Genomic DNA, 23,972 nt, shown 5'->3' on the forward strand with positions numbered 1-23,972 from the left:
TTCCCCCGTCTTTCTCTATCTAGCTAGTTATCTTTCTCTCCCCCACCTCCCTCCCTCCTCTCCTCTCCTCCACCTTCCTGGTGAGGAGCCACATTCAGAGAGCTGGAGGAGCCACATGGAGCCCCACACCAGGGCTAAGGTTCTTCCACCAACACTGGATCCACAAAAATGTTCACCCACTGGTCCGTGATCTTCCTGGATTTGGCATCATTGCATGCTCTGCATGAGTCTGAGAGGAATGTATGGACTAGTATGGGACTCATGGACTAATATTGGACTTGTGATCTTGGTCTGGACTGGCCTGGGATGTTTTCTTAAGATGCAACTACTCTTAGAAAGCCCTCTCTTATACATGCGTCTCTGTGGATTTGTTTCTCTGGACAACCCAGTCTAACACAGATGGCAGAATTGATCTGGTGTATTGTGTCTTGAAATGGTATTTCTTTGTCATTTAAAAAAAAATGTTTTCCACTATTTCCTTAAAGTCAGGTTCCAGTGTCTCAGTCAAGTAGGGAGAATTTTTGCCCTAATGCCCCATGGACGATGACGGCGGTGAGTGTGATGGTGACAGTGAGGACACAAGATCCTTCTCGAAACGCACAGCCATGGAGGCAATTTGGCCTCATAGTAACCCTATAGGATGGGGTCGAACTGTCCCTGTGGGTTTCCCAGACTAACACTTCATGAGAGTAGAAAGCCATGTCTTTCTCCCAAGGAGAAACTGAGGGGTTCCAACTGGTGACTTCCTGGTTAGCAGTCCCCGAGAAACCACGACACCACCAGAGCCTGCGCTTGCAACTCATTTCTGACCGTTTGTGAGCAGGAACATCCTAAGCACGTTACATGGTTTAACTCAGCCCTTCTTCAAAACAACCCAGTGAAGTGGTAACAGCTCTCCCAAAAGCTCACCCAAGCCACCAAGACCAACGCCAAGTGACCATATAGGACAGAGTACAATTCCCAGTCAGGTTTCCAAGATGGAGATCTTTATGGGGGCAGACTGCCGTGTCTTCCTCCTATGGCAGGAGTGGCTGGTGGATTTGAAGAGGGTAGCCTCTTGACGAGCAGCTGAGCACCAGGGATCATTTGTGAAATGATACTGTAAATTATAGCCATTGATATACGGCCATTATTACGTAATCACAGTGTGGTATCCATAATTGTCGAGAACTTGCCTGGAGCCACCGGCTAATTAATAGTAGCAGAGATTGTGATGCAAGGGGTCAGGTTCATAAATCCAAGTTTTCACTTTGATTTCCTCTCATCTCTAATTCACTAATTTATTGCTCCTTCCTTCTCCTCCGTTAGCTTTGATTAGCTCTTTTGTAGCTTCTTGGGAAGAAAACTTAGATTGTTGATTTTCTACTGTTTATCTGTGCTTCGAATCGTCATCGCCATTGAGTCCGGTCCAACGGAGAGCGTGCCTGTAAGACGGGATGGAGCTGCCCACCAGGGTTTCCACCACGGCCCACCTGTATGAACCCAGACTTCCCCCTGGTGTGGCCAGTGGGTTCAAACCAGCGACCGTATGTTTAGTAGCCAGGTGCTTAACCACTGTTCCCCAGCCCCGCCGCCCTTCAGTACATGCTTAAAACATGCTTAAAACTGTACAATTTCCTCTCTGTTCTAGCTGCATCTTATGCATTTTATTTTACAACAGAATTTAAAATGTATGTTCATATTGTTCACTTCAAAGTATTTGCTTATTACCATTGTTTTATTTTTGTATCTTAAAAAATTAATCTTACTAAATCTTTCATAGGTACATTGGAAGTGTGTTCTTTTATCTTTGGTTCAAAATTCTAGTTTGATTCTGTTGTGGTCAGAAGCATATTCTAGTGTCAGTAAGAATTTATTGGGCTTTCTTTTATATCCCAGCATATGATTGATTTTTGGTGAAATCTTCCATGTGTCCCTAAAAAGAATTCTTATTCCGTAGTTATGGGGTGCATGGTCCTATAAATTTCAGGTAGGTAAAAACCAAACTCACCGCCATCGTGTCAATTCCAACTCATAGTGACTCTGTATAACAGGGTAGAACTGCCCCTGTCAGGTTTTCAGTCTGTAACTCTTTGGGGGAATATAAAGCCTCATCTTTCTCCTGTGGAGAAGCTGGTGGTTTCAAACTGCTGACCGTGCGGTTAGCAGCCCAACAAGCTACTGTTGTGCCACTAGGGCAGCTCAGATCTCCTGGGTCTAACATTTAGTTTGCTGCTTCTACCAAAAATGAAAGGAACTATGATAACTATTTTAGATTGTGGATATGAGTTTTTTTCTTGTTTTATCTTTTTGGGTTTTTTTTTTTTTTGCTTCAGGTTTATTTTTGAAGATATGCTATTTGGTGCATCCATATTTACATTTCTTGTATTTTCTTAAAAGTGTCCTCTTCTATCATTATGAAATATTCCTCTAGATCACTGGTAGGTAATCTGATTTACAGATGACTCTGTATGCTGTTGAGACTGCCACAGTGACTTTCTAAAGTTTAGTCTTTGCATGGTGTACCCTTTCCCTTTCTGGGCTCCTGTAGTTAATGTGTGTCCCTAGTAAATAACAGATAGTTGGCTCCGATAGTGTTGTTTTTCTGATCTTCTTCTCCTAAATTAAAAAGTGCAGTAATCTGTAAACAAAGCAGTATTTAAGTAAAGGCTGCTGTGGACCTTATCCTGAGTAAATAGCTCCTGCATCATTTTTGTGAATCGCTTTTTTCAGAATTAGGTGTTCTTTCAAGAGCCAGAGTCTCTTTCCTTTGGCAGGAGTGAAGGCTGCAGCAGTGATAGAAAGTTTGTTCATAAAGCCTTGCTGACCCCCTCACAGAGGGGTCTAGGGGAGGAGATGAGTCAGCCAGGGTGCGATGTAGCACCGATGAAGAACACAGCTTTCCTCCAGTTCCTAAATGCTTCCTCCCCCCCCACTACCATGATCCGAATTCTACCTTGCAAGTCTGGTTAGAGCAGAGGTTGTACACTGGCGCATATAGGAGCTGGAGGCACAGGGAATCCAGGGCAGATGATACCTTCAGAACCAGGGGGCGAGGGGCGATACTGGGAGAATAGAGGGTAAGTGAGTTGGAAAGGGGGAACTGATTACAAGGATCCACATGTGACTTCCTCCCTGGGGGAAGGACAACAGAAAAGGGGGTGAAGGGAGACGCCGGGTAAGGCAAGATATGACAAAATAATAATTTTTAAATTATCAAGGACCCATGAAGGAGGGGGAAGCAGGGAGGGAGGGGAAAAAGAGGTCCAAAGGGCTTAAGTGGAGAGCAAATGCTTTGAAAATGATTAGGGCAAAGAATGTACAGATGTGCTTTATACAATTGATGTATGTATATGTTTGGATTGTGATAAGAGTTGTATGAGCCCCTAATGTTTTTTTTTAAAAAAAGAAACCTTAAGCAAAAAAAAAAAAAAAAAAAAAACCTTGCTGAAAATAGCCTTTGCTGAGACCACAGAGAGTCTGCTTCCTGCTGCAGGCCAAGGCCCGTCACATTCAGAGATTTCTGTCATCTCTGTGCTCTGGAAGTATGCGTTAGATACAACGGTACTTTCAGATGCTTTCCTTGCTTCTCCCGCCCGTGTCCTATATGCACAGTATATTCTCACACAGGGGCAACGAGAGCCCCAGCCTTTCCCCGCTCTCTTTTGGACGGCCTGTTCAGAGGTAGGAAGACCTGTCACCCAGCCCAGGCGGGGCCTGCTGTCCCCATTGGCCTGTGCGTTTCCCCTTGTTCTGTTCATCCCCTTTCTCCTTCTCCTCTGGCGTCTGCTCTGAGGCGGATGCTGTGGGTCCTTCGTGGTGTCCTCGTGAAACCTGTAATGCTTTGGGTACAGTACTTTAAATGCACATCAGTGACATTCTGGAAGACATCTTTTCCTGTTTCTTCCCTTTTTTCCCAAACCATATTTTCAAGCTCTATTTCTGTTCGACTGTGCACTGCTTGTCCATTGCTTCTAACTGTGCACTTTTTCTTCACTGGGAATGCCCCTGAGTGTACATTTTCTTTGGCAAATTAGAACTTGCACTGAGGGCCTGCTCTGCATAGCAACACCGTAACCCTCTAGTGACTTAGTTATTGGTGAAAACGGCAAACTCTAGTCCTGCTCTTCAAAGAGCCCATTGTGTCCAAGACTCGACCAGTAATGAAAGTGCCCACATTCTGCTGAACCGAACTCACATCATTGTGACTGACTTACTCAGAGAAGACTGGGACCCAGAGCTCCTAAGAGCCACACCTGGGAAGATGCCAGGGGTACTCCTGGCCCTCTTCTCTATTCAAGTGCCTATTCTTGTGAAGGAACTGGAAAACATACCAGCCCTCCGTGGCGCCATGTTTAAAGCTTTTATGTTCCTGTGCTAACAACCCAGACACAGATTAGCTGTGTGCTCAGGAGCTATTGTGAGGGAGCTCCACCCTGGGCATGCATGTGGATAATCCTGTCCATTTTTGAGACCTCTGGTCCCAAACCACACATAGCAAGTGTAACAAACAGGGAGCCTTTGACCAAAATTACAACCCCCCAATTTAAACTATCTGAAAGAACACGCATCTTAACCATCATACTGCAGGATGCATGATACTCCATTAGTAGAATGACTAATACTGGCTGTTGCGACAAGCAAACCCTGACATCTTTAGGGCTTAAACATAAAAAGTTATCTGCCAGGGGCTGGCAGCTCTTCTGGGAAGAGCTCCTCCATTAGTGACTCAGAAATCCCCGGGTTTCCAATTTGTCACTATGCCATCTGGAACACATGCCATCCAAGGTCCCTGCAGCAAGAGAAGAGCGAGCTCTGGCGGATCACAGAGCTTCTATGTAAAGGCCGGGCCTTGAAGTGGCGTCTATTGCTCTGTTACTTGACCAATACATCAACCACATGAGCCCATCCGAACTATACAGGGGTTCTGAGACCCAGTGTTTTCCTATGACCGTAGGAAGAATGGAACCGCCCCATAGCGTTTCCAAGGCTGCACGTAGTTATGGAAGCAAATTGCCCCATCTTTCTCCCACAGAGCAGTTGGAGGGTGGACGTGAACCACAGACCTTTCAATCAGCAGCCAAGTACTTAATCCTTGTCCCACTAAGGCCCCTCTGATTGAGGGATCACGTATTGTTAGTTGCTGTCAAGTCAGTTCTAACCCACAGTGACCTGATGCACAATTGAACAAAACACTGCTTGGCCCACCATCGTCACCATCACTGCGTGTTCCGCTCCTCGGTGCAGCCACTGTGTCGATCCATCTTGTTGAGGGCCTTCCTCTTTCTCGCTGATCCTCCACTGTACCAAGCATGATGTCCTTCTCCAGGGGCTGGCCTCTCCTGATAACATGTCCCAAGTATGGGAACGCGGTCTTGCCATCTTCTAAAGGGAAATTCTTGGATACTTCTTCCCAAAAGCAAGCACTTCTTCCAGGTGAGATTTGTTTGTTCTTTCGGCAGTTGTTTTCAGCTTTCTTCTCGAGCACCACAATTCAAATGCATCGATTCCTCTGAGGTCTTCCTTCTTCACTGTCCAGCCTTCACATGCTGTGAGGTGCTTGAAGACAGTGTGGCTTGGGTCCAGCACCCCAAGGTCCTTAAACTGACCTCCTCGCTCTTCAGCGTGTTAAAGGGGTCTTGTGCAGCACATTTGCCCACTGCAATCCATCATTGATTTCTCGGTTGCCATTGATTGTGGATCTAAGTAAAATGCATCATTTACCTAAGCAAAAGTACCCATTGTATAAGTGGGTAAAATTTGCTGCATTTTGACAAATACCACTGCTCTTATAACTCAGAGTCATGCCCCTTTCCGCAGACCTGGCATGGTGGCCCACACGGCCCCTTTTCCGCAGACCTGGCATGGTGGCCCACACCGCCCCATCACCTCATTCCAAGGTACTCACGTCACAGAAAATCAAGTGCAACAGTGGGCTCATGCTCACGGTCCTACCCATTGGTCTTCGCCTGCTCACCTGCGACGGAGTGACCTTCTAAACACACACTTGGACTTAGGGCACCACCTGGATGGCAGTCTTTTGCAAGGTTGGGGCAGTGTTCTCCAGGAAGCTGTACGTAGTGTGAGTCAGCACCCGATGTGCAGTGCTGTTTCTCCAATAGCCACAATTCGTGGGGGCAGGAACCAAGGGGTAGAAATGGGAATGGCACCACTCGGTGTTACTCCTAGTGATCCACTGGCCACATTTTTGCTCTGTCCCAGTGACCCTATGCCCTTCATTTCTGAAGTCTTCGCTACCAAGGGAGGAGCCCTACCACCCAGAGACACAGCATTGATTCCATTAACTTGGAAGTTCAGAATGCCTCTGGCCATCTGGGGCTCCTTGTGCCTTTCAATCAGGGGCTAGCAACCTTGTGAGATGGAAGAGCCAATCCTAACCCTTACAACACGTTAAAATTTGAGAGTCACAAATGTGTTTTTTACCAGTGAACTCACCATTACCTGACTAGTATCCTTTAACAGTTTCCAGTTTTACTTCGGAGCCACACGTACATACTGAAAGAGCCGCTTGCGCGTACACCCCCTGCTCTGGATCAGCAGGCAGGAGGGCGGTGCACTGTGTTGAGTGGTGTGATTGATCCTGATGATGGGGGAGTGAGATTGGAGGGAAAGGATCCTGTCCTTACTCTGTGAACACCCAATCTATAAGGGCTGTGGAGGATGGGGGAACCCAAAGTCCATCTGCAGAGTGGTCAGACTGGGCCGCTGGCAGACCCACTCTATCATTGAGCGACTGGGACGGCTTTTCTTTCAGACAGAGAGGTTATACACTTGATGATGGTAAGTCAAAACAACCTGAATTTTGAATTTGTTCCATGCGCAAATGTTTCTCGGTTGCTCCAAGAAAGACAGAAGGTTCACCATGAATCAGAATCAATTTGGCGGCCTCGAGTTTGTCTTTTGGGTTTTGGAAACTGCTTTGCTTTTTTTGCTGGGTCTGCGTCCTGCACCTGGTTTGGTGGATTTCGGTCAATGACCTGGCATATGCCTTCAGATTCTGGGAGCCCAGTGGCCTACCACTTGACCTCACATCCATTCACCTCTCCAAGCACAAGCCTGACCGGCTGCCCTTAGATTCTCCCCCTCTGCAGCCTGTGGTGCTTCTGCCGAATCTGGCCTCAGGATCCCCAAAGCTACCAGAGTAAGAGGCCTTCTTCGGCTTACCAGACTTGAAACCGGAATTTTCCTGATACAAACTTCTCTCTTTATATAAGCTTTCTGGGTTTGCAGTTGTTCTCAACCTTCCCAATGCCGCCACCCTTTCATACAGTTCCTTTTATTTTAAATCATTTTATTGGGGGTTCGTACAATTCTTACACAATCCACATACATCCATTGTGTCAAGAACATATGGACATTTGTTGCCATCATCATTCTCAAAACATTTGCTTTCTACTTGAGCCCTTAATATCTGCTGCTTCATATAGCTCTTGTGGGGACCCCAACCATAAAATTATTTTCGTTGCTACTTCATAACTGTGATTTTGTACTGTTATGAACCAGGCAACCCCGGTGAAAGGGTCGTTCAATGCCCACAGGGGTCGCGACCCCCAAGTTGAGAACCGCTGTTCTATAGGATCCAGCCGAACACAAGGTAGTAGCATTGTTTTAATATGATGTGTTTTTTTTGTTTGTTTATTTTAATGACCCTCCTTTCACCATTGTCATCTTGGTAAACAGTCCGTGGGCCGTCTGTGAGAACGACTACTTCAGGGCGCCCTGGTCTCATCCGTTTTTCGGAATGTCTGTCTTCACACCAAAACCACGCTGCCTTGGATCCGGTAGCTTTCTCATAAGCGCAATCCAAGCGAGCCCTTCCCAGAGAACCTGTCGCAGGATGCACCGAGGTCTGTAATCTGCAGACAGGTGATCTGCGCGAGTGGGAGCAGCCACGGCTAAGCAGCTCTGCTTTGTTTGTATTGAAACCCAAAGAGCAGAGATGCCCACTTTTTCATTTGCGAAGGTGGGAAGGTGGTGGTAAAAGCGCGTTCCCTCCCCACGGAGCCCCGGAGGCTCTGATTGTGGAGTTTCTCGTGGAGAGAAACATGGCTTGTCAACGCGACTCTGTGCGTGTTAGCTGCGCAGGGACACTTCTCATTTCCGCGCACAGCAAAGTTTCCTTCTAGCTTTCTGAAATGCCGGGCCCATTGGTCTCTCTGATTTTCTCGCTCTGGAGCGAGGGCTGTTTCCGCTGGCAGCAGCAGCTGGAGCGAATGGTGACAGCGGCGTTGGGCTGGGCGGAGGCTGTGGCCCACAGGGCAGAGATGGGGCTGTGAGAGGGAGCTGCCGTAATAGAAGGCTGACATACAGCCGTCTGCCACGGTTGCAGAGGGCCGGAGATCTGGACTTGTATGTGAAATCTGGATTTTTACACGTCTCAAGTTTCAACAACAAATCGGTGCAGGACAAACCAGACTGTCCGGTGGGGGCACATCCCCAGCGTGTGACCTCTGGTAAATGAGACCTTAAAACAGGCGTGCCCGTCAGACGCCCCCGGTAGGCAATATGACTGCATCTCAGTGCTCGCGGCGGGAGAGCTGAAACGGTCGCCCTCAGCACTGTTGAAATGGGCCTCTCTTTTCAATGGCTGACTTTATTTTTAGAACAGGTTTGGGGTTACAAAATAATAAAAAAAAGGAAAGCTAGCAGAGAATTGTAATCTAGAGCTAGTGTAGATAATGCCCCTGCCCAGTCTCTGTGCTCTTAACATTTTAGACGCGTGTGATAGCGTGTTTTACAGTGAATGAGCCAGTATTGTTCAGGGGAGTCTAGGTGTCATTCAGATTTCTTTAATTTTCCGAATGCCCTTTTCCTGTCACGGGATTCTGTCCCGAACACCACGTTACAGTCAGTCCTCCTGTTTCCATGGGCTGCCTGTGGCTTTCAGTGGCTCCGACTTTCCTTGGTTCTGACGACCTTGACAGGTGTGAGGCTGTTGTGCCCGGTGAATTGTGGGCTGCCACTCCCATAGAACTTGTCTGGTGTAGACGGTCTCGTGATTGGATGGTAGCCATGGGCTTTGGGAAGGAAGGCCCCAGAGGCACCGTGCCATTTCCATCACGTTGCGTCAAGGGTAGGTGCTATCAACAGTCTTTATTTGGCTGCTAAAGTGGTTTCTGCTCTGGCCATTGGGAGTTCTTTTGATTGTTTGGTTTTGCTTTGATACATAGGTTTGTTTTGTTGTTGTTGTTTTTCCTCCTTTGATTTTTAATTTTAAAAATTCCTTACTTTCCAATACTACAAGATACAATTCTCCGAGGAGTCCTGGCCCCTTGACCAGAGAAAGTGCCGAGAAGCCCACTGAGGCCAAGGGCGCTCTCCCCACATTGGAGGATGGGGAGGTACTGTCGGCTGCTAATGTGCACCAGGATCCCCTGGTGGGAGGCGGTGTGCATTGGAAATCTCCCCTAGTCCCTCATTCCCCCTTTCACACTCTTGAAAAGGAAATTATGGTGTGTGAGGTTTGAGGAGTTGAGCTCCTCTCCTTGAGATGAAGATGAATTTACATAAATTATTTGGGAGATTTGTCTACTCTTCCCATTTGTTTAATCACTTACTCTCTGTCAATAAGGATTCATGTGTAATTATTTTATACGTGTGCTATAATTCAGTACTACTGAGCTTTATTACTGTGGTTGCTCTATGTTCCAACACTGTCCACTGGCGGCTCCTTGAATGATTTCTTTGCCCTGCAGACTGGTGTGGCATTGCTCCTAGAAGCCCTTGCCTGACCAAACAAGGAAATATATGTATGCATGCAAACCTGTACATCCACAGATCTAGAGAGCTACGAATAGACACATAGTATGTACATGGCTCTATATAATCTCCCACATAAAGCCATCTGTACTTAGATTGAGGAGCCCTGGTGACATCGTGGTTGTGCATTGGGCTACAATCCTAACGGTCAGCTGTTTGAAACCACCAGCCCCTGACTGGCTTTCTCTTCCTGTAGGTGGAATCTCAGCATCTCCCTGGGCCAGCTCCACCCCATTCCGCCCTATCCTACAGGGTCATTGTGAGTGGGCATCAAGCGGATGGCAGCGAGTTTGCTTTTCTTGTTTGGTGCCCTTACATCAAGCTACATGAAAGTTCAGTCTGTTGTTTTCAACTAATCCATGCATTACCACACGGATCCGTCCAGCCTCCTCTGGCTTGTCCGTAAAGTTCCACCCCAGAACTGAGATGCCAGGTAGCCTCCTACCATCAGAAATGGATCTCCTCACTTAAGGATGCAGAGGGAATGCCAGCGACTGTTTCCGTGGAGGCCTGTAGCCCTTCTTTTCTTCCCGGAAGCTTTTTGATCTTCTGTAGGTCACAGTCCTGAGGTCAGGCCAGAGTGTCCATCACATGCTCTCCCGCAGCGTTGTCTACTTCCGCTCAGGATTGTCACCAGCCCGGAAACGCAGTAGGTTAGCAGCAATCAGCCGGGTCGCTGTCAGAAAGCTAGAAAAGCCCTGGCTTGGTGAGGTTGGCTTTGTTCAGGTTCCAGACCTAGCTAGGGGCTTCCCAGACGATGGAAAATGTTCATGATCTTATCAGTCCACCTTTCCATGACCTCTTTGAAACCCCTGTGGACATTAAGCCAAACCAGTTATCCTTGGGGCAGTGCCCCTTCATGGCACCCTGAGGGTCACAGTGGAATCGCCCTCCTGGGGGGTTTCAGGCCGTTTTTCTGAGGGGCCTCTGGGTGGATTTGAACTGCCAGCTTCTCTTTCAAGACCACGCACTTACTGATTTGCCCCAGCCACGGCCTCCGTTAACTCTGATGAATACAGGCAGGGCGGAAGTAATGGTAGTACGGCTTTTCTCGCCAATGGGATAGATGCACCTCAAATATAAAGGGAAGAATATCATGTTTTCTAGAATGTTCAGCTTAGTAAAAGAACTACTGCCTGCACTTCAAAAGATCTGGACGTGGAAGTGGTAACTTTTGGAAATCAATGAGACGAAAACAGCCAACCTTGTGAATCTAAAGCAGTGTGCCATGGGAACGAGTGACCGTGGAAGCACGTAGATGGTTAAGTCAGTAAGCAGCAGGTGCAGGAGAAAGGGAACGATTAATTTTCCAGTTTCTCCCAAAGAGAAGGCACAGGGGGGCGGGTAGGGGGATAGGGTCTATGAACGTAGCTCCTGTGCTAGGAAATATCGGATCGTGTTTATCAACAGTGAATTTGGAAGGAAGAACGCTCAACTCTAGACCACTGCTCCCTCTGTGTCCTTGTGTCATTTGCATTACGCATTTCTTTATTGTCCAATTATTTTTAAAGTTTTATTTGCATATACTTCAGATATCATACAATGTAATCGTTTAATCACATCATTTGTGCAGTCATCACCACGATCAATTTCAGAATCCTTTCTCTGTGCGTATCCTGGGTCTTAGTGGATTTTAGGTATGTTGTTGTTGTTTATTGCTGGTGTTAATTTTCCCAATTGTTTAATGAAACTGTTCATACATAAAATGTTCTAAAGGCTGTGGAGTATCGCATTCTTCATTGTGGCTCCATTTCTTGAAGTTACCAATAGCACTTTAAGTTTCAGAAGATTAAGAACGCGATTCCTTTCTTTGGGGAAAAACGAAACAAGATTTCAACTAGCGGCGTGTCCTCAAGGAAGCAAAAGGCGCTTGTGTAACTTCTGTTTCCCTCTGAGGGCATGATGACAATCCACCCAGAGGTGAAGTGCTGAAGCATGCTTGTCCTGGTAGCTGGCTGCTAGCTCTCTCCCTAGGAGGCCCAAAGGACACAGCTACACAAGAAGTTGGCGAAGGAAATGGAGCGGCTGCTGCTGAGGGTCAGCAAGCCCGGGCTGCGCAGTAGCTGCCCGCCTTCCCTTGTAGGTTGAAGAAGCCTGAAGGTGAGATACCCGGCACCACCTACACTAGGATACCTGAAAGGGCGCAGGGCTGCGGACATGTGCCAAGTGCATCCAGCAGGGTTTTAGTAGCCACTCCAAACCAAATTCACTGCCGTCGAGTCAATGCCAACACACAGAGACTCGATAGCGCAGGGTAGAACGGCCCCCGTGGGGTCTGAGACTGTCACTGTTTACGGGAGTAGAAAGCCTCTTCTTTCTCCCGAGGAGCAGTTGGTGGTTTCTAACTGCTGACCTTGTGGTTTGCAGCCCAATGTACAGCCAGTCGGCCACCAGGACTCTGGGAGCCACTGGGTCTGGGGAGATGACTCTGGTGGTGAGTTTGGACGGGACCTCAGCCCTGTTGGTTTCTTTGGAGGTGTCCTTGATGGAGCAGGAGGAATAAAAGAATCTGAACTTGGCATTGACTAAATAGGAAGAGTGGCAGCAGACCTGTGTGCAATATTGTAATTGTTAAGCGCATGTGAATGGCTCCCGGTTTTATGTTACTATCTGGAGCCTAATCCCGCTGTTTTGCATTAGAACTCTCACCAGGCTCCAGAGGCTAAGCCTGCTCTGTAACTGCAACTTGGAGCTTCGGTGTTCTTAAATACACCCAGTCCCTGACTTACCACAGACTCCACTCTGACAAGTCTGAAGCAGATCGGTTCCCAAATAAGTCGAATATTAAAAAAAAAAAAACTTTTCAATTTATTATTGCCTCTTCTCGTCCAGATCTTTACAGATCTGATCCTCATTTGTCTGATGGTTGCTGTAAGGAGGAGAACATTGGCAAAATGCATGCTGCAACACTTCACACATTACACGCTGCTCATGGTACGATGCACCAAAAAGGACTCAAAACTGGATCATTGAGTGCAGTTCATGCTACTCAGCTATGCCTAAGTTGGGGACTACCTGTCCCGGGCGTATTTTTATCTGCGTGAAAGTGCTCTTACTTTTAATAGCTACTGTCGTCCTTAGGCTTTCTCCCCTGCTCAGAAAAGCAGGTAGCTGCCAAGAAACCCTTAAAGAGCAGAGATTGAGTGGAAAGGACACAGAACAAAGCCTAGCTCCCAGGAGCGAGATGAAGAGGTTCTGTAAATAGCTGTGCTATTTCCCTTTGAAATGTCTGACATGCCCTGTGTAGCATAGCGCGTGTTCCGAGGGGCGGTGGGTCCAATTCTGTGATGAATCAGTCCAAGTGGGACCTCAGCCCACGTGTGGCAAGAGCAGCTGTCTCTTTGAGAATCGTTACAGTATGTAATTGAGAGGCTTTTTGTATAGCATACTTGGACATAGAATCCTTCCCATATCTCCTGATTCAAAGACTCAGCACCTCACCTTTGAGCACCCAGCTCCCAGGGGGGGAAGAAATCTAATACGAGTAAATACTTGCTCTGTGCTGGTCTCAGAAACCTGGAGTATGAGATGCCAAGTGAAACCTGCAGACAGAAGTGTTGGTGGCTCTGTGGTTGGATTCCTCCTTTCTTTTTTTTTTACATTTTATTAGGGGCTCATACAACTCTTATCATAATCCATACATATACATACATCGATTGTATAAAGCACATCCGTACATTCTTTGCCCTAATCATTCTCAAAGCATTTGCTCTCTACTTAAGCCCTTTGCACCAGGTCCTCTTTTTTCCCCTCCCTTCCCGCTCCCCCCTCCCTCATGAGTCCTTTTAAATTTAGAGATTGTTATTTTGTCTTATCTTGCCCTATCCGGAGTCTCCCTCCCCCCCCCTCCTTTGCATGCAGCCAGGCGCCCGTGCTCAGTCACCACCTGTCTGGTCAGTGGAGGCTTGCACGGGGCTTCCAGAGCAGTGGTCCTCAACCTTCCTCATGCCGCCATCCTTTCATACTGTTTCCTCATGTTGTGGGGAACCCCCAACCATCAAATTATTTTCACTGCTACTTCATCACTAAGTTTGCTACTGTTATGAATCAGGTGACCTCGGTGAAAGGGTCTTTCAGCTCCCACAGGGTCTCAACCCACAAGTTGAGAACTGCTGTTCTAGACTGGGAGGAACTAGTAAGAAAGGCCTGGAGGTCTTCTTCTGAAAAACCAGTCCACGAAAGCCTGTGATCACAACCGTCTGGGCCTGCGTGCACGGGGTGGCCATGAGGCAGGAGGTGGCTTGATGGCAGCGAGTGCGACAGGGACGATGAGAAACCCGCCTTTGCTAGCATGGAAAATGCTCCGAAATGTGCAGGTTTTCCACACTGATCCCACTACTGACTTCATCTTGCGGCCAGTTTGCAGCTTCGGTGGAAAATCAACCTCAAACGTGCTTTGTTGTTAGTTGCCTTTCAGCCAGCCCCAGCACCTCTACAGCTCCGTGCCCAGTGGGACAAAACGGGCCTTCCTGGTCCATCCATCCCCCGGACCAGCTGTACATCAGACCATCATGGTCTCTGTGGCTTTTACTGGCTGTTCCAAAAGTAGGGTGCCAGGCCTTTCTCCAAGTCACCTTAATCTGGAAGATCTAAACCCGATTATTCTAAATTAGAACAACATACCAGCCAACACTGATGTTTGAGAATTCTACCAGGGAATCACCAATGGCCAGTATTAGGTGCATTATCCAGAACTGACTCAATGGCCCTGAGTTTGCTTGCTTTTTTTTTTTTGTCTGCCAATTTAATTTTTCCACTCCTTGTCTCATAGTTTAGGTCTTTTTTATTCTCTCTAGAGTTTTCTCTCTTCTGTCCTTAAAATCTTTTTGCCTTTTTGATCGACTGACGTCCCCTTGACTGTGCGCTCTGAGTGAGCACCTGGCCATGCCCCTTTGCTCAGAAAATGCATACTGGTGGCTCATCGCACTTGGCCCCCGGTTCCATTAGGACCTGGAGGGTAAATGCCTTGCAAGAATGATATAATGCCTGCCAAATGCAGGGCAACCCCAGCTGATAGGCTGCTGCTGGTGGTCATTGCCACTGAATTGGTTCTGACTTGTGGCCGGCGATGCCTGCCTGCGCTTTGTGAGCCAGCCGGTGATGGCCCAGTGGGGCATGCATCTGCCCCGAGAAGGGCGCCTTTCCCTGGTGCACACAGGTGCCTTGTGAGCTGACTATCTGTGTGGCGAACACGCGGTCTGAAAGAAGGGCACAGGGTAGTGGCTGCCCCTAAAAAATGCTGCTTGATAGTAATAAGCTTTCTTGTAACCTGTCTTTCTTCTTAAAGTCAGCAGAGGGTTGTGCTTCCCCCAGGGTGGGCTGTAAGAGGACCCACTCTGAATGCCCAGGTGAGGCGCTTTCCTCTCCAGCATGGCCCCGTTGCCCTTGACAAGCAGGCGAATTGCACGTGCATTTGTCTTTTTGTCTCTCGGAAGATGCCGGGCCTGTGCGGTAGCTGGACCCCGTGATTATTGTCCCCAGGCAAGAGCTGTGTGTCCCTTGGACAATGGACGAGTCAGGAGACTCCCCTGGCCTCTCGGAGGGGCGGTTTCATCCCAAGTAATAAAGTTTCCTAAGGTGGGGGAACGCCTTGCTCCAGAAGCTGCACAGCACTGTTGGGGAGACCCAGCTTTGAGACAGACAGAACTGATCGATGCAGATTAGCTTCACATCCGTGCTACTCACACACGGGCACTCCTTGATGCCTCTGAAGCCCCCGGCTGAACTTGGACGCGGTCCCCAGCAGCCAACCGGCCGAGTGGGGCAGTGACCTGCCAGTATTCGTGTGCCACGGTGGGAAATGAATGACACCGCCCAGACGCCTACGTGGCTCACCTTCCTTTGCACCCCCTCGGGGAACCTAACACCTGTCTCCTTCCCCTTGTTACAGATGCGAACCACGCGCAAAGTGTCTGTCTGGCCCGTGGGCCTGGTTGGCGGGCGCCGCTATGAACGTCCGCTGGTGGAAGACGGCAGAGTTGTGGGCTGGTACACTGGCTGGAGAGCAGACCGGCCGTTCGCCATTGACATGGCAGGTGAGTGCGGACAGTGACCCTGGTCGCTGCCACAATGTCTTTTACTGGTGCTTTGTCATCACACACTATGAGGAGGCTTTAGAAACTTCCAGAGGACACCCGTCAGCCGATGACAGATTTCACTAACTCGTCACAACACTCTCAGGTTAACCCAAAGTGGAAACTGATCTCGAGGGCGATTAGAAAATGCTTCTCCTGTGCATGTTTGCCACCGATCCAGCCAGCCAGCCCACTTACCTAATCAATGGCATACGGGCCAGGTACTGAGTTGGGCATTTAGGGATTCAGAGTGAAACATATGCCTGTCCCCTGCCCCACCATTGACTGGTACCTCTCTCTAGAAGATCAGTATGTTAAAATATGCCACGTTTATTGATAACCCACCATTTATCAATAAGGTTTAATACGTAAAAAAGGCTCATGGTGTTAATGCATATTGATACATTTAACCACTTATTGACACAATGAACTGTTAAAATGTACAGTGGGGTTACTGGCATTTCAAGCATTCGCCAGCTTGAATATGATGGCTTTCAAAGCTTCTATTCGCTCCCCGTGCCACTGGCTTGCATGAGCCCTGCAGTAGACCTCCAGTTCTCAACCGCTCCTTCCTCAGAAAGTGGCTCATTTTCTGCGGGGATAGAAAAGGATGACTCTGACAACTGGAAGGGTGTCGCTGGAAACATGAGGGGTAGAGGGGGGAAATCACGACATCCAAAACCTCGAAGATGAAGGCATAAAGGCTTTAAAATGGATCTCATCCATCTTCACCGGGGAAGCCCAGCTCTGTCCGTCTGTCTGTCAGCCTAGGCTGGGCCAATCTTTAGTGTGTATTTCCTGACGTCAGAATTCTATGGGGGAAGGCTGTTTCCTGAACTGAGTTCAGCACTTTCTCTCTCGCAGTCCAATACATTCAAGCGAGCAAGATGAAGCCTGCTCGGACTCAGCGCTCTTGGGGGGAGCCCGTGTCGGTGGTGCAGTGGCAGGCCTGTCGCTCGGCGTCCGGGGGGAAGGCAAAGCCAGGGAATCTTACCCAACATCGAATAGTGGGTCCCCACGGCCAGCTCTGTGACCCTGGGGACACTCTCCATCTCTTATTCGCCTCCTCGTGGCTCCCGGACGCCCTGCCCTCCTCCTACCGCAGCCTTTTGGCATTCATTTCTTACAGCCCCAAAATGAGACGGTGTAGCTAGCAAGGCTGCCCAGGGTGTGAGTTGGGGTAAAAAGGTCAGAGGACCTTCGGGCAAGTCCTTCCACGTCTCTGTGACTTCGTTTCCTCCTGTAAAATGAGGCCACTGCATGAGATGACACACGGTCGTGAGTGGATAGTCGTGCTTTTCCTAGCGCCTCACCTCTCGGGAAGCTCCAAGGAAAGCCCGGTGTCCGTCCAACTAGCATGTGGGGAAGGCAGACTGCTCAAGCAGCCAGACACTGGCTAACTGTCCTCCTGCCTAGTTTCACTGCAGCGAGGGAGGCGTGAGTTTGACCCGTGGGGACTGGGAGGGTCTCTTCTGGCAGGACAGGGAGTATAGTTGGTGTGGACATGAGTGCCTGAGTGGGCTGGTCATGGAGCCATGGGTTAGGATGGGATGGGTGGAATGACTTCTCGGGCCCCTTCCAATGCTAAAGTTGTATGGTTTTTGAAAAGCTCGGATTTTAAGGATCAAAGTTGTAGGCGGTCCACCCATTTGTAATCCTGCTTCTGTTGACTTTTAGCTTCTCTGTTGTGAGGTCTGGTGGCACAGTGGTTGGGCTGCTAACTGCAAAGTCAGTAGTTCAAAACCTCCAAGGCACTCACTCGGTGGGAGAAAGACAAGGCTTTCTACTCTGTAAAGAGCTAGTCTCAGAAACTCAGAGGTGTAGTTCTCCTCTGTCCTATAGGATCACTATGAGCCGGCATCAACTTGATGGCAGTGAGTTTGGGATGTGTGTGTGTGTGTGTCTAGTGGCTTATCACTGTACTATCAGCCAGTTGTAATTTCTACTCTCTGGAGGTTTAAGGCCCCTTTAGGAGAATGAAACAGATCCCTCTATGTTCTGGAAGAGAACGTTGGGGGAAGCAGGGTGGCCCGAGGGTGTGCAGCAGGAAGGCCAGGAGACAGCTCGGTTGCAGCTGCCCTCCATGAGATGGAGATATAGATTGGAGATTCCCCCCCCCCTCCACTTCAAGGTCAGAATAGAAGGTGAAATTTGGAGAGGGGAGCTGAGGGCTGCAAGGAGAGGAAATGAGGGGCAATCAGGACTTCAGATGCTCACTTCAGGCAGGTAGCCTCACTGCCACCCCAGATGCAGTGGAACGAAGTAAAGTAACCAAGATGTGGAAACCAGTGTGCATCGTTGGAGGGCATGCCCTCTACCAAATGTCAGTCGAGAGGGAGGCGAGGGGAGTGACAGGTGACGCAATTCCTCTGGGCAGAGGGCTGCATGGAACTTGGAGGGCCTGGGCAGATCCTGGCCCCATTCCGCATGTACCTGACAGTGAAGAATGGGCACAGGAAGCACAGAACGGGCAACAGTGGAGGTACAGATGGAATGTCTGCATTTTCATTCAAGAGAAAATACAGCTGCTGTGGGGACAGGTCTGGGAATGGAGAGGCACCTAAATTTGAGGCCAAGGTCAGAGTGAGGGAGTGAGGTTCAGGGTAGGGTATGTTCTGGAACAACAAAGTGTGTGTGTATGTATGTACACACGTATGTGTACTGATTGCCGGGTGGGAAATTTCCACTTTGAAATGTCTCCAGTATGGATGTGATGGGATCAGTGTGACAGGAAGATGAAGTGGCGGCAGGTGCAGAGGAACGTGAGCAGGAGAGGCTGAGGCGTGGGCAGCCACCTGGGCGCTGGGTCATGAGGCCTGTGGAGGGAAGGGTAGGTTTGAAAGGAGGCTTTAAATACAACCGCCATTAGGGGTTTATAAAATGTGAACAAATCAGCAGAAATTTGAGATCATTTTCACACCTTCTGTTGCTCTGTGGTCTGCTGACGACGGATTTTAATTGGTGGAACTGGTTGCCTTGCCTATTGAGCTGTCATTTGTGCGCAGAAAATAAGGTCATTTTTGGTAATTGTAATATTCTTTTAGCTAGAACATCAGTTGTGTAGAAACAGGAATGTGCAAATGAGGAAAAACTTCTGGCCTGAGATGGAGCTTGTGGCTTTTGGAGGGACATGAGCCTGGGCTTCTGCATCTACCCCTGCCCGCTCCAAGGCCTAGGGATTCTTTCAAGAACACAACCTGGCTTCTTGCCAGCCCCTTGCTCACAGCCCTCCCTCCGGGGCTCCCTTGTGCTTGGGTTAACAACTCCTCCCTGTCTAATAACTCTATCCTCAACTCCTAGTCCCACCAGCCCCAACCTGGAGGTGAAGCTGAGTAACTAACTCTCTCTCCAGGGTTTCTGTCCCCTCTGTTGGCTCCACCGGCACATCTTTATCAGCTCCCACCATCATCGCCCTCACGCCCAAGGATGACACTAGCACAGGCAGGCCAGTCAGTGCTGCTCTCTTCCGGTGGCTTCTCTGCAGGGGCATGGGCATCAAGCAGGGCCTTCCTTCTCCGTCATATTGGTCAACAAGGAATCTGCCCAGGCAGACTGACCTGGTAACCCCCTTCTTGGTAGATAGTGTTGGCATAAACTCGGTCAGATTGCTGCCAGTGGCAATGAACAGTCAAACTTAATGAGGTTTTACTCTGCTTAATGAACACAAACCCTATAGGAAAGTGGGAAAAATGACCTCTTTGCCATTTGGAGCCGTTTAAAATGTAAGTATGCCATTTGCAGTGCGTGCCTGCTTTGCACGCAAGTTACTGATTGTCCTGAGCAGGGTGGCTTGATGTGTCCCACAGTCCCTGTTAGGGCAGGGTCTGGAGACCCCAGTGGGACCATCCTTAGGTGGGGCAGTGGCCTCCCCTGGAGTGATGTGTCTTCTGGAAGGACTCGGTAGCTGCAAGGGAAGTCCCATCTTAACTGCTTGCGGAACTGTCTGGGTGGTTGTGGGCCGTAGGGTAGGCACAAGCCTGCTGTTCACTGCTGCCCTGTTTCCAGGGTGAGGTGCATACTGAGAGCTTACCGGCATTCCTGGCTTTGAATGGGGGCCACACAGACTATGGCAGTGGCTCCCTCTGAGGGAGGTGGGTGCTGGGGTGAGACATAGGTGGTGGGCAGCTGGGGCAGCTAGTGGTAGTGAGGATGGAGCCCATTGGTAGTGGGAGGAGTCCACAGATGATGGGAGCAGCAGGCTCTATCCCCACTGCAGCTCTGCATTTGCCTATCGTAATTCTCAGGACCCCAGGGAATCACAATGCAGTCCTTGAGCTCTCTCTGCCTCCTGACTCCTGACTTCCTCACTGGGTTGAGTCGCTGGTGGGCTGACCCGATTCTGCTTCAACAGAGGGCACTGAGGTTCGAGTGTCTCCACTGATGGCCCTGCCATTGTCATCTAGTGCTGCTCACAGAAATACCACAGGGAGATGCTTTTCCCCTCACAGTTAAGAGAAAGGCCAAGTTCAGGGGCCAGCACTAGGAAACTTTCCCTGTGTCTCTTTTGAGCCTGTCTCCTGGGTGATCGCCAAGTGGTTTCCCATGTCTCTTTCCCCACCTCTCTACGACACACCCTGCACTGATATGGTCTCATTAATAAGAGTCATCGTGATCCTGCAGGGCAGAGTACAACTGCCTCCATGGGGTTCCGAGACAGTAACTACAGTAGGAAGCTCCATCTTTCTCCAGCAGAGTGGTTTGTGGTTTTGAACTGCTGACCGCGCGAGTACAGCCCAACGTGTAACCGCTACAGGACCAGGGCTCCTAACAGGGCCCCTCATTAATACAATCAAGAAAATGGATTCCCCTAAGGGATTATTATAAGCACAGGTATCCCACTACCACTGAGATGACGCCGACTCCGAGAGACCCTGTGTAGTGTTTAAACACGGCCAGTTTTGTATGGGAGCAGATGGCTTCTTTCTCCCTTGGAGCCACTGGTGGATTTGAACCAGACCTTGCGGTAAGCAAGCCAATGCTTTTGCAACTCTCCCGGATTACATCAGTGTCCTCCCGGCCAAAGAGCAGTATCTCCCACTCTGGGAAACGCTGGTTTAAGACAGGTGAGGCTGTGTGTTGTTTGACTGATGGCTGTGCTGCGCTGGTCAGATTGGTTGGTGCAGGCAGTTGTGGGGTAAATGGGCCTCTGGTCCCCAGGCCCCACTCAGGCAGATGCAGGTTGTGCCACCTGAAGGTAGCATGCTGGCGAGAGTGCGACGAGGGCTCCGTGCTAGGCTGCTAACAATAGCTGCGGTAAAGTTGATCGCAACTCATGCCAACTGCATGGGTGTCAGAGCAGAACTGGGCTCCCTAGGCTTTTAATGGCCGAATTCGGAGGATGTCGATTGCCAGGGGTTTCTCCTGAGGTACTTCTGGACACAAGATGGATTTTCTCTCCTGGCTGGTGGACCTGTGCACAATCACTCAGTTTAACTGGCGTAGTGCGCAGGGTGGCATGTTGAGACACACTGGACTTTGCTTTCGATAAAATACCCCAAACGAGGGTGATTGACAAAATGAAAAAAAAAATTACAATAATTACTTAAACCGCTATGTGCTTAATTTTGTGATTTTCTAGCTTCGTGTAAACGAACCGACCACGACAAAAAGGCACGTGTGTTTTCACGAGAAGATAGCACAGGTAGCATCAGACAGGAGGGGATTGGTGAGGGGCAAGTTTCGGCTTTCCCTGGAGGCAGGCAGGCAGGCAGTCTGCAGTGCTCTGTGCGCACGGCTGCAGACAAGCAGGGGCGTTTGTGCTCCTCTCTGCTTACTAGGATGGACAAACACTCATCCATTTACCTAACTTTTTCAAAGGACTGGCTAAATTTTAATTGTGCAGTTACTTGGGATCTCTATACCAGTGACTTCTGTGCTCCCAGGGTTACCCCTCCCATTAACTTCAGGTTCCATTTAGCCTTTTTCTAGTTGGTAAAGGTGAGAACTTAATTCAATGACTTAAGACTGCTCTCCTTTTCAAATAAAAGTATTTACTCCTTTAAAATTTTTTTCTCCATCTAAGCACTAGTTTTTCTCTCCCCTTTGTCAGTTTCAAGCTTCAGAAGAATAAATGTGGTAAATTCACCCCAAAACTCATTTTAAAGTCTGATCATGTAAATTTCTTTGTACAGTTACTTGGGTTTTGTGAATTTGAGAAAATACATTTTTAAGCATTTTACTGTGATTTGGGTGAGAGCTTACAGTGCAAAGTGGTGTCCCATTCAGCAGTTGATACACATGTTGTTGCATTAGTTGCAAATCTCTACCGTGTAGTTGGTTCTTTTCTCCCTTTCCTGAGCACCCCATTTCCTTTCCCGCCATCTGGACTTGGTTTCTGGGTGAATGGCGCCCTGTGGGCGCGTCCTGCCCAGCGCGCATGTTCTCAAGGGCTTGGTACAACTGTGGGTACAGCTCACATATTTCGAGGTCTTTTCATTTTCCTTCAGGAAAATGCCTTTCTCGTTTCCCTTTGCTCCCCCTGCTTTGATCCATGGTTTATTTAGATAAATTTGGTTTAGGCTCCAAAAACTTGGGGATTTCCCACATTTCATTGTATTATTGATTCCTGTTTAATACCATTGGGGCCAGAGAACATATTTTGTACAATCTGAATCCTTTGTAATTTGTAGATACTTGTTTCATGTCCCCCTCTACGCTCTGTCCACATAAATGTTTCCTGTGTGCGCCTTTTGGAAATGTCAAGTTACATTGGATAACAGTGTGGCTCGAGGTTTTCCATTTTGCAACGTTTTCAACCATGTTTCTTCAAGTCTTGTTATTCCACGTTGCTCTCTCTCTTTTGTGACCATTTCTTGAGCCTCTCTATTGTCATGTCCTGAGTTTCCTGGAGCTGTGTGATGGCTGAACTGCTGCTGCCTAGCCCTGGTGGCCTACGTATGAGTTGAGTCAGGCTGCTCACTGCAAGCTCATTAGTCTGAAGTGACCAGTCGCTCTGCGGGAGGAAGGGGGAACTTTCTCCTCCCGTAGATCTCACTCAGAGGCTGAGTTCTACCCTGGCGGACAGGGTGGCTGGGAGTCCAAATGGACTCAATGGCAGTGAGTAATCCCCTGCTAATTCTATCCATGTAGTTTTCATCTCAAACATATGCTTACCATGGAGTCATGTCATTGAGATTTTTTTATATCTTCCATAGCTTTACTCTGTATGCTTATGAAGTTTTAATATACTTAATCATCAGTGTCTGCGATTGTTCCCAGTTGAATTTCACGTCACATGGTGTATCTTATTTTCCTGCGTTGTGTGTGCCTGGTAGTGCCCGGCATTTGGAATTTTAGGTTGCTAAGCAAAGGAGCTGGTGGTGCTGTGGTGAGAGCATCTGGCTGCTTCCTCGAGGTTGACAGATGGGACAGTTGGTATCCATGGATTACAGCCTTGGAAATGATAGGGGGGGGGGGGGTCAATTCTACCCTGTCCTGTCATGTGTTGGAATTACTCCTTGGCACCTGAGTTTTAGGGACTGGATGGATTCTTTATTAAGAATTTTGGAGCTTTTTTCCTGGGAGTTAAATTCCTTGGAAATATTTTTATCCTTCCCAGGCCAGAAAGAACCAGGTGATGGAGTTGGGGCTAAGTTAACCGTAGTTCTGTGGCAATAGCCTTTCAAGCATTTTCAAGCACTCCATGTAGGAGTAGGTAACACCACTCTGACAGCGGGACATGTGAACTGTGCCCAGCCCTGTTATTGACCCACCTGGTTCTTTGCAGTGAAGCTTCACCTACCCTTGGGTAGGTCCACAAGCGCTCACTGGTCACACTTGAGTCTTAACACTTGATGAAATCCTTCTACAAACTGAGCGTCGTTCCTGGTAGGGGGAGGTGCATGTGACAGTGGGTTGTAGTGGAGATCACAGGCTCACGGTGGGTAGTTTCCCTCCCTTACCAGGGTGCTGCCTTGTCCTCCCAGAATGTGGTCTCCTCCGTTCCAGGCCTGTCTGGCTATTGGGGACAGCTCCCCTCCATGCAGTAAGCTGTGGGCAAATGCAGGGCACACTTCATCTGTTTCCCCTTTCCCAAAGGTCTCTGACCTATCTGCTTTTTACCCCACAACATCCAAAACCTGTTCCCCAAATATTTTGTCTGGTTTCTGGTTATTGAAGACAGTCAATAACCAAAGGGGA

The 23,972-nt window shown here is 48.7% G+C and overlaps 1 protein-coding gene across 1 annotated transcript in view; it reads left to right on the forward strand.

Annotated features, from left to right (window-relative positions):
• B3GAT2 (beta-1,3-glucuronyltransferase 2) overlaps positions 1-23,972 on the forward strand; it is a 44,566-nt gene that overhangs the window by 16,296 nt on the left and 4,298 nt on the right. Inside the window, exon 2 of the mRNA XM_075554918.1 lies at positions 15,650-15,794. Coding sequence (XP_075411033.1) covers positions 15,650-15,794 — 145 coding nt within the window. The remainder of the gene's footprint in view (positions 1-15,649; positions 15,795-23,972) is intronic.

The sequence above is a fragment of the Tenrec ecaudatus genome, chromosome 7 (genome assembly GCF_050624435.1).
Source record: "Tenrec ecaudatus isolate mTenEca1 chromosome 7, mTenEca1.hap1, whole genome shotgun sequence".
In the NCBI taxonomy this organism is placed as follows: domain Eukaryota; kingdom Metazoa; phylum Chordata; class Mammalia; order Afrosoricida; family Tenrecidae; genus Tenrec; species Tenrec ecaudatus.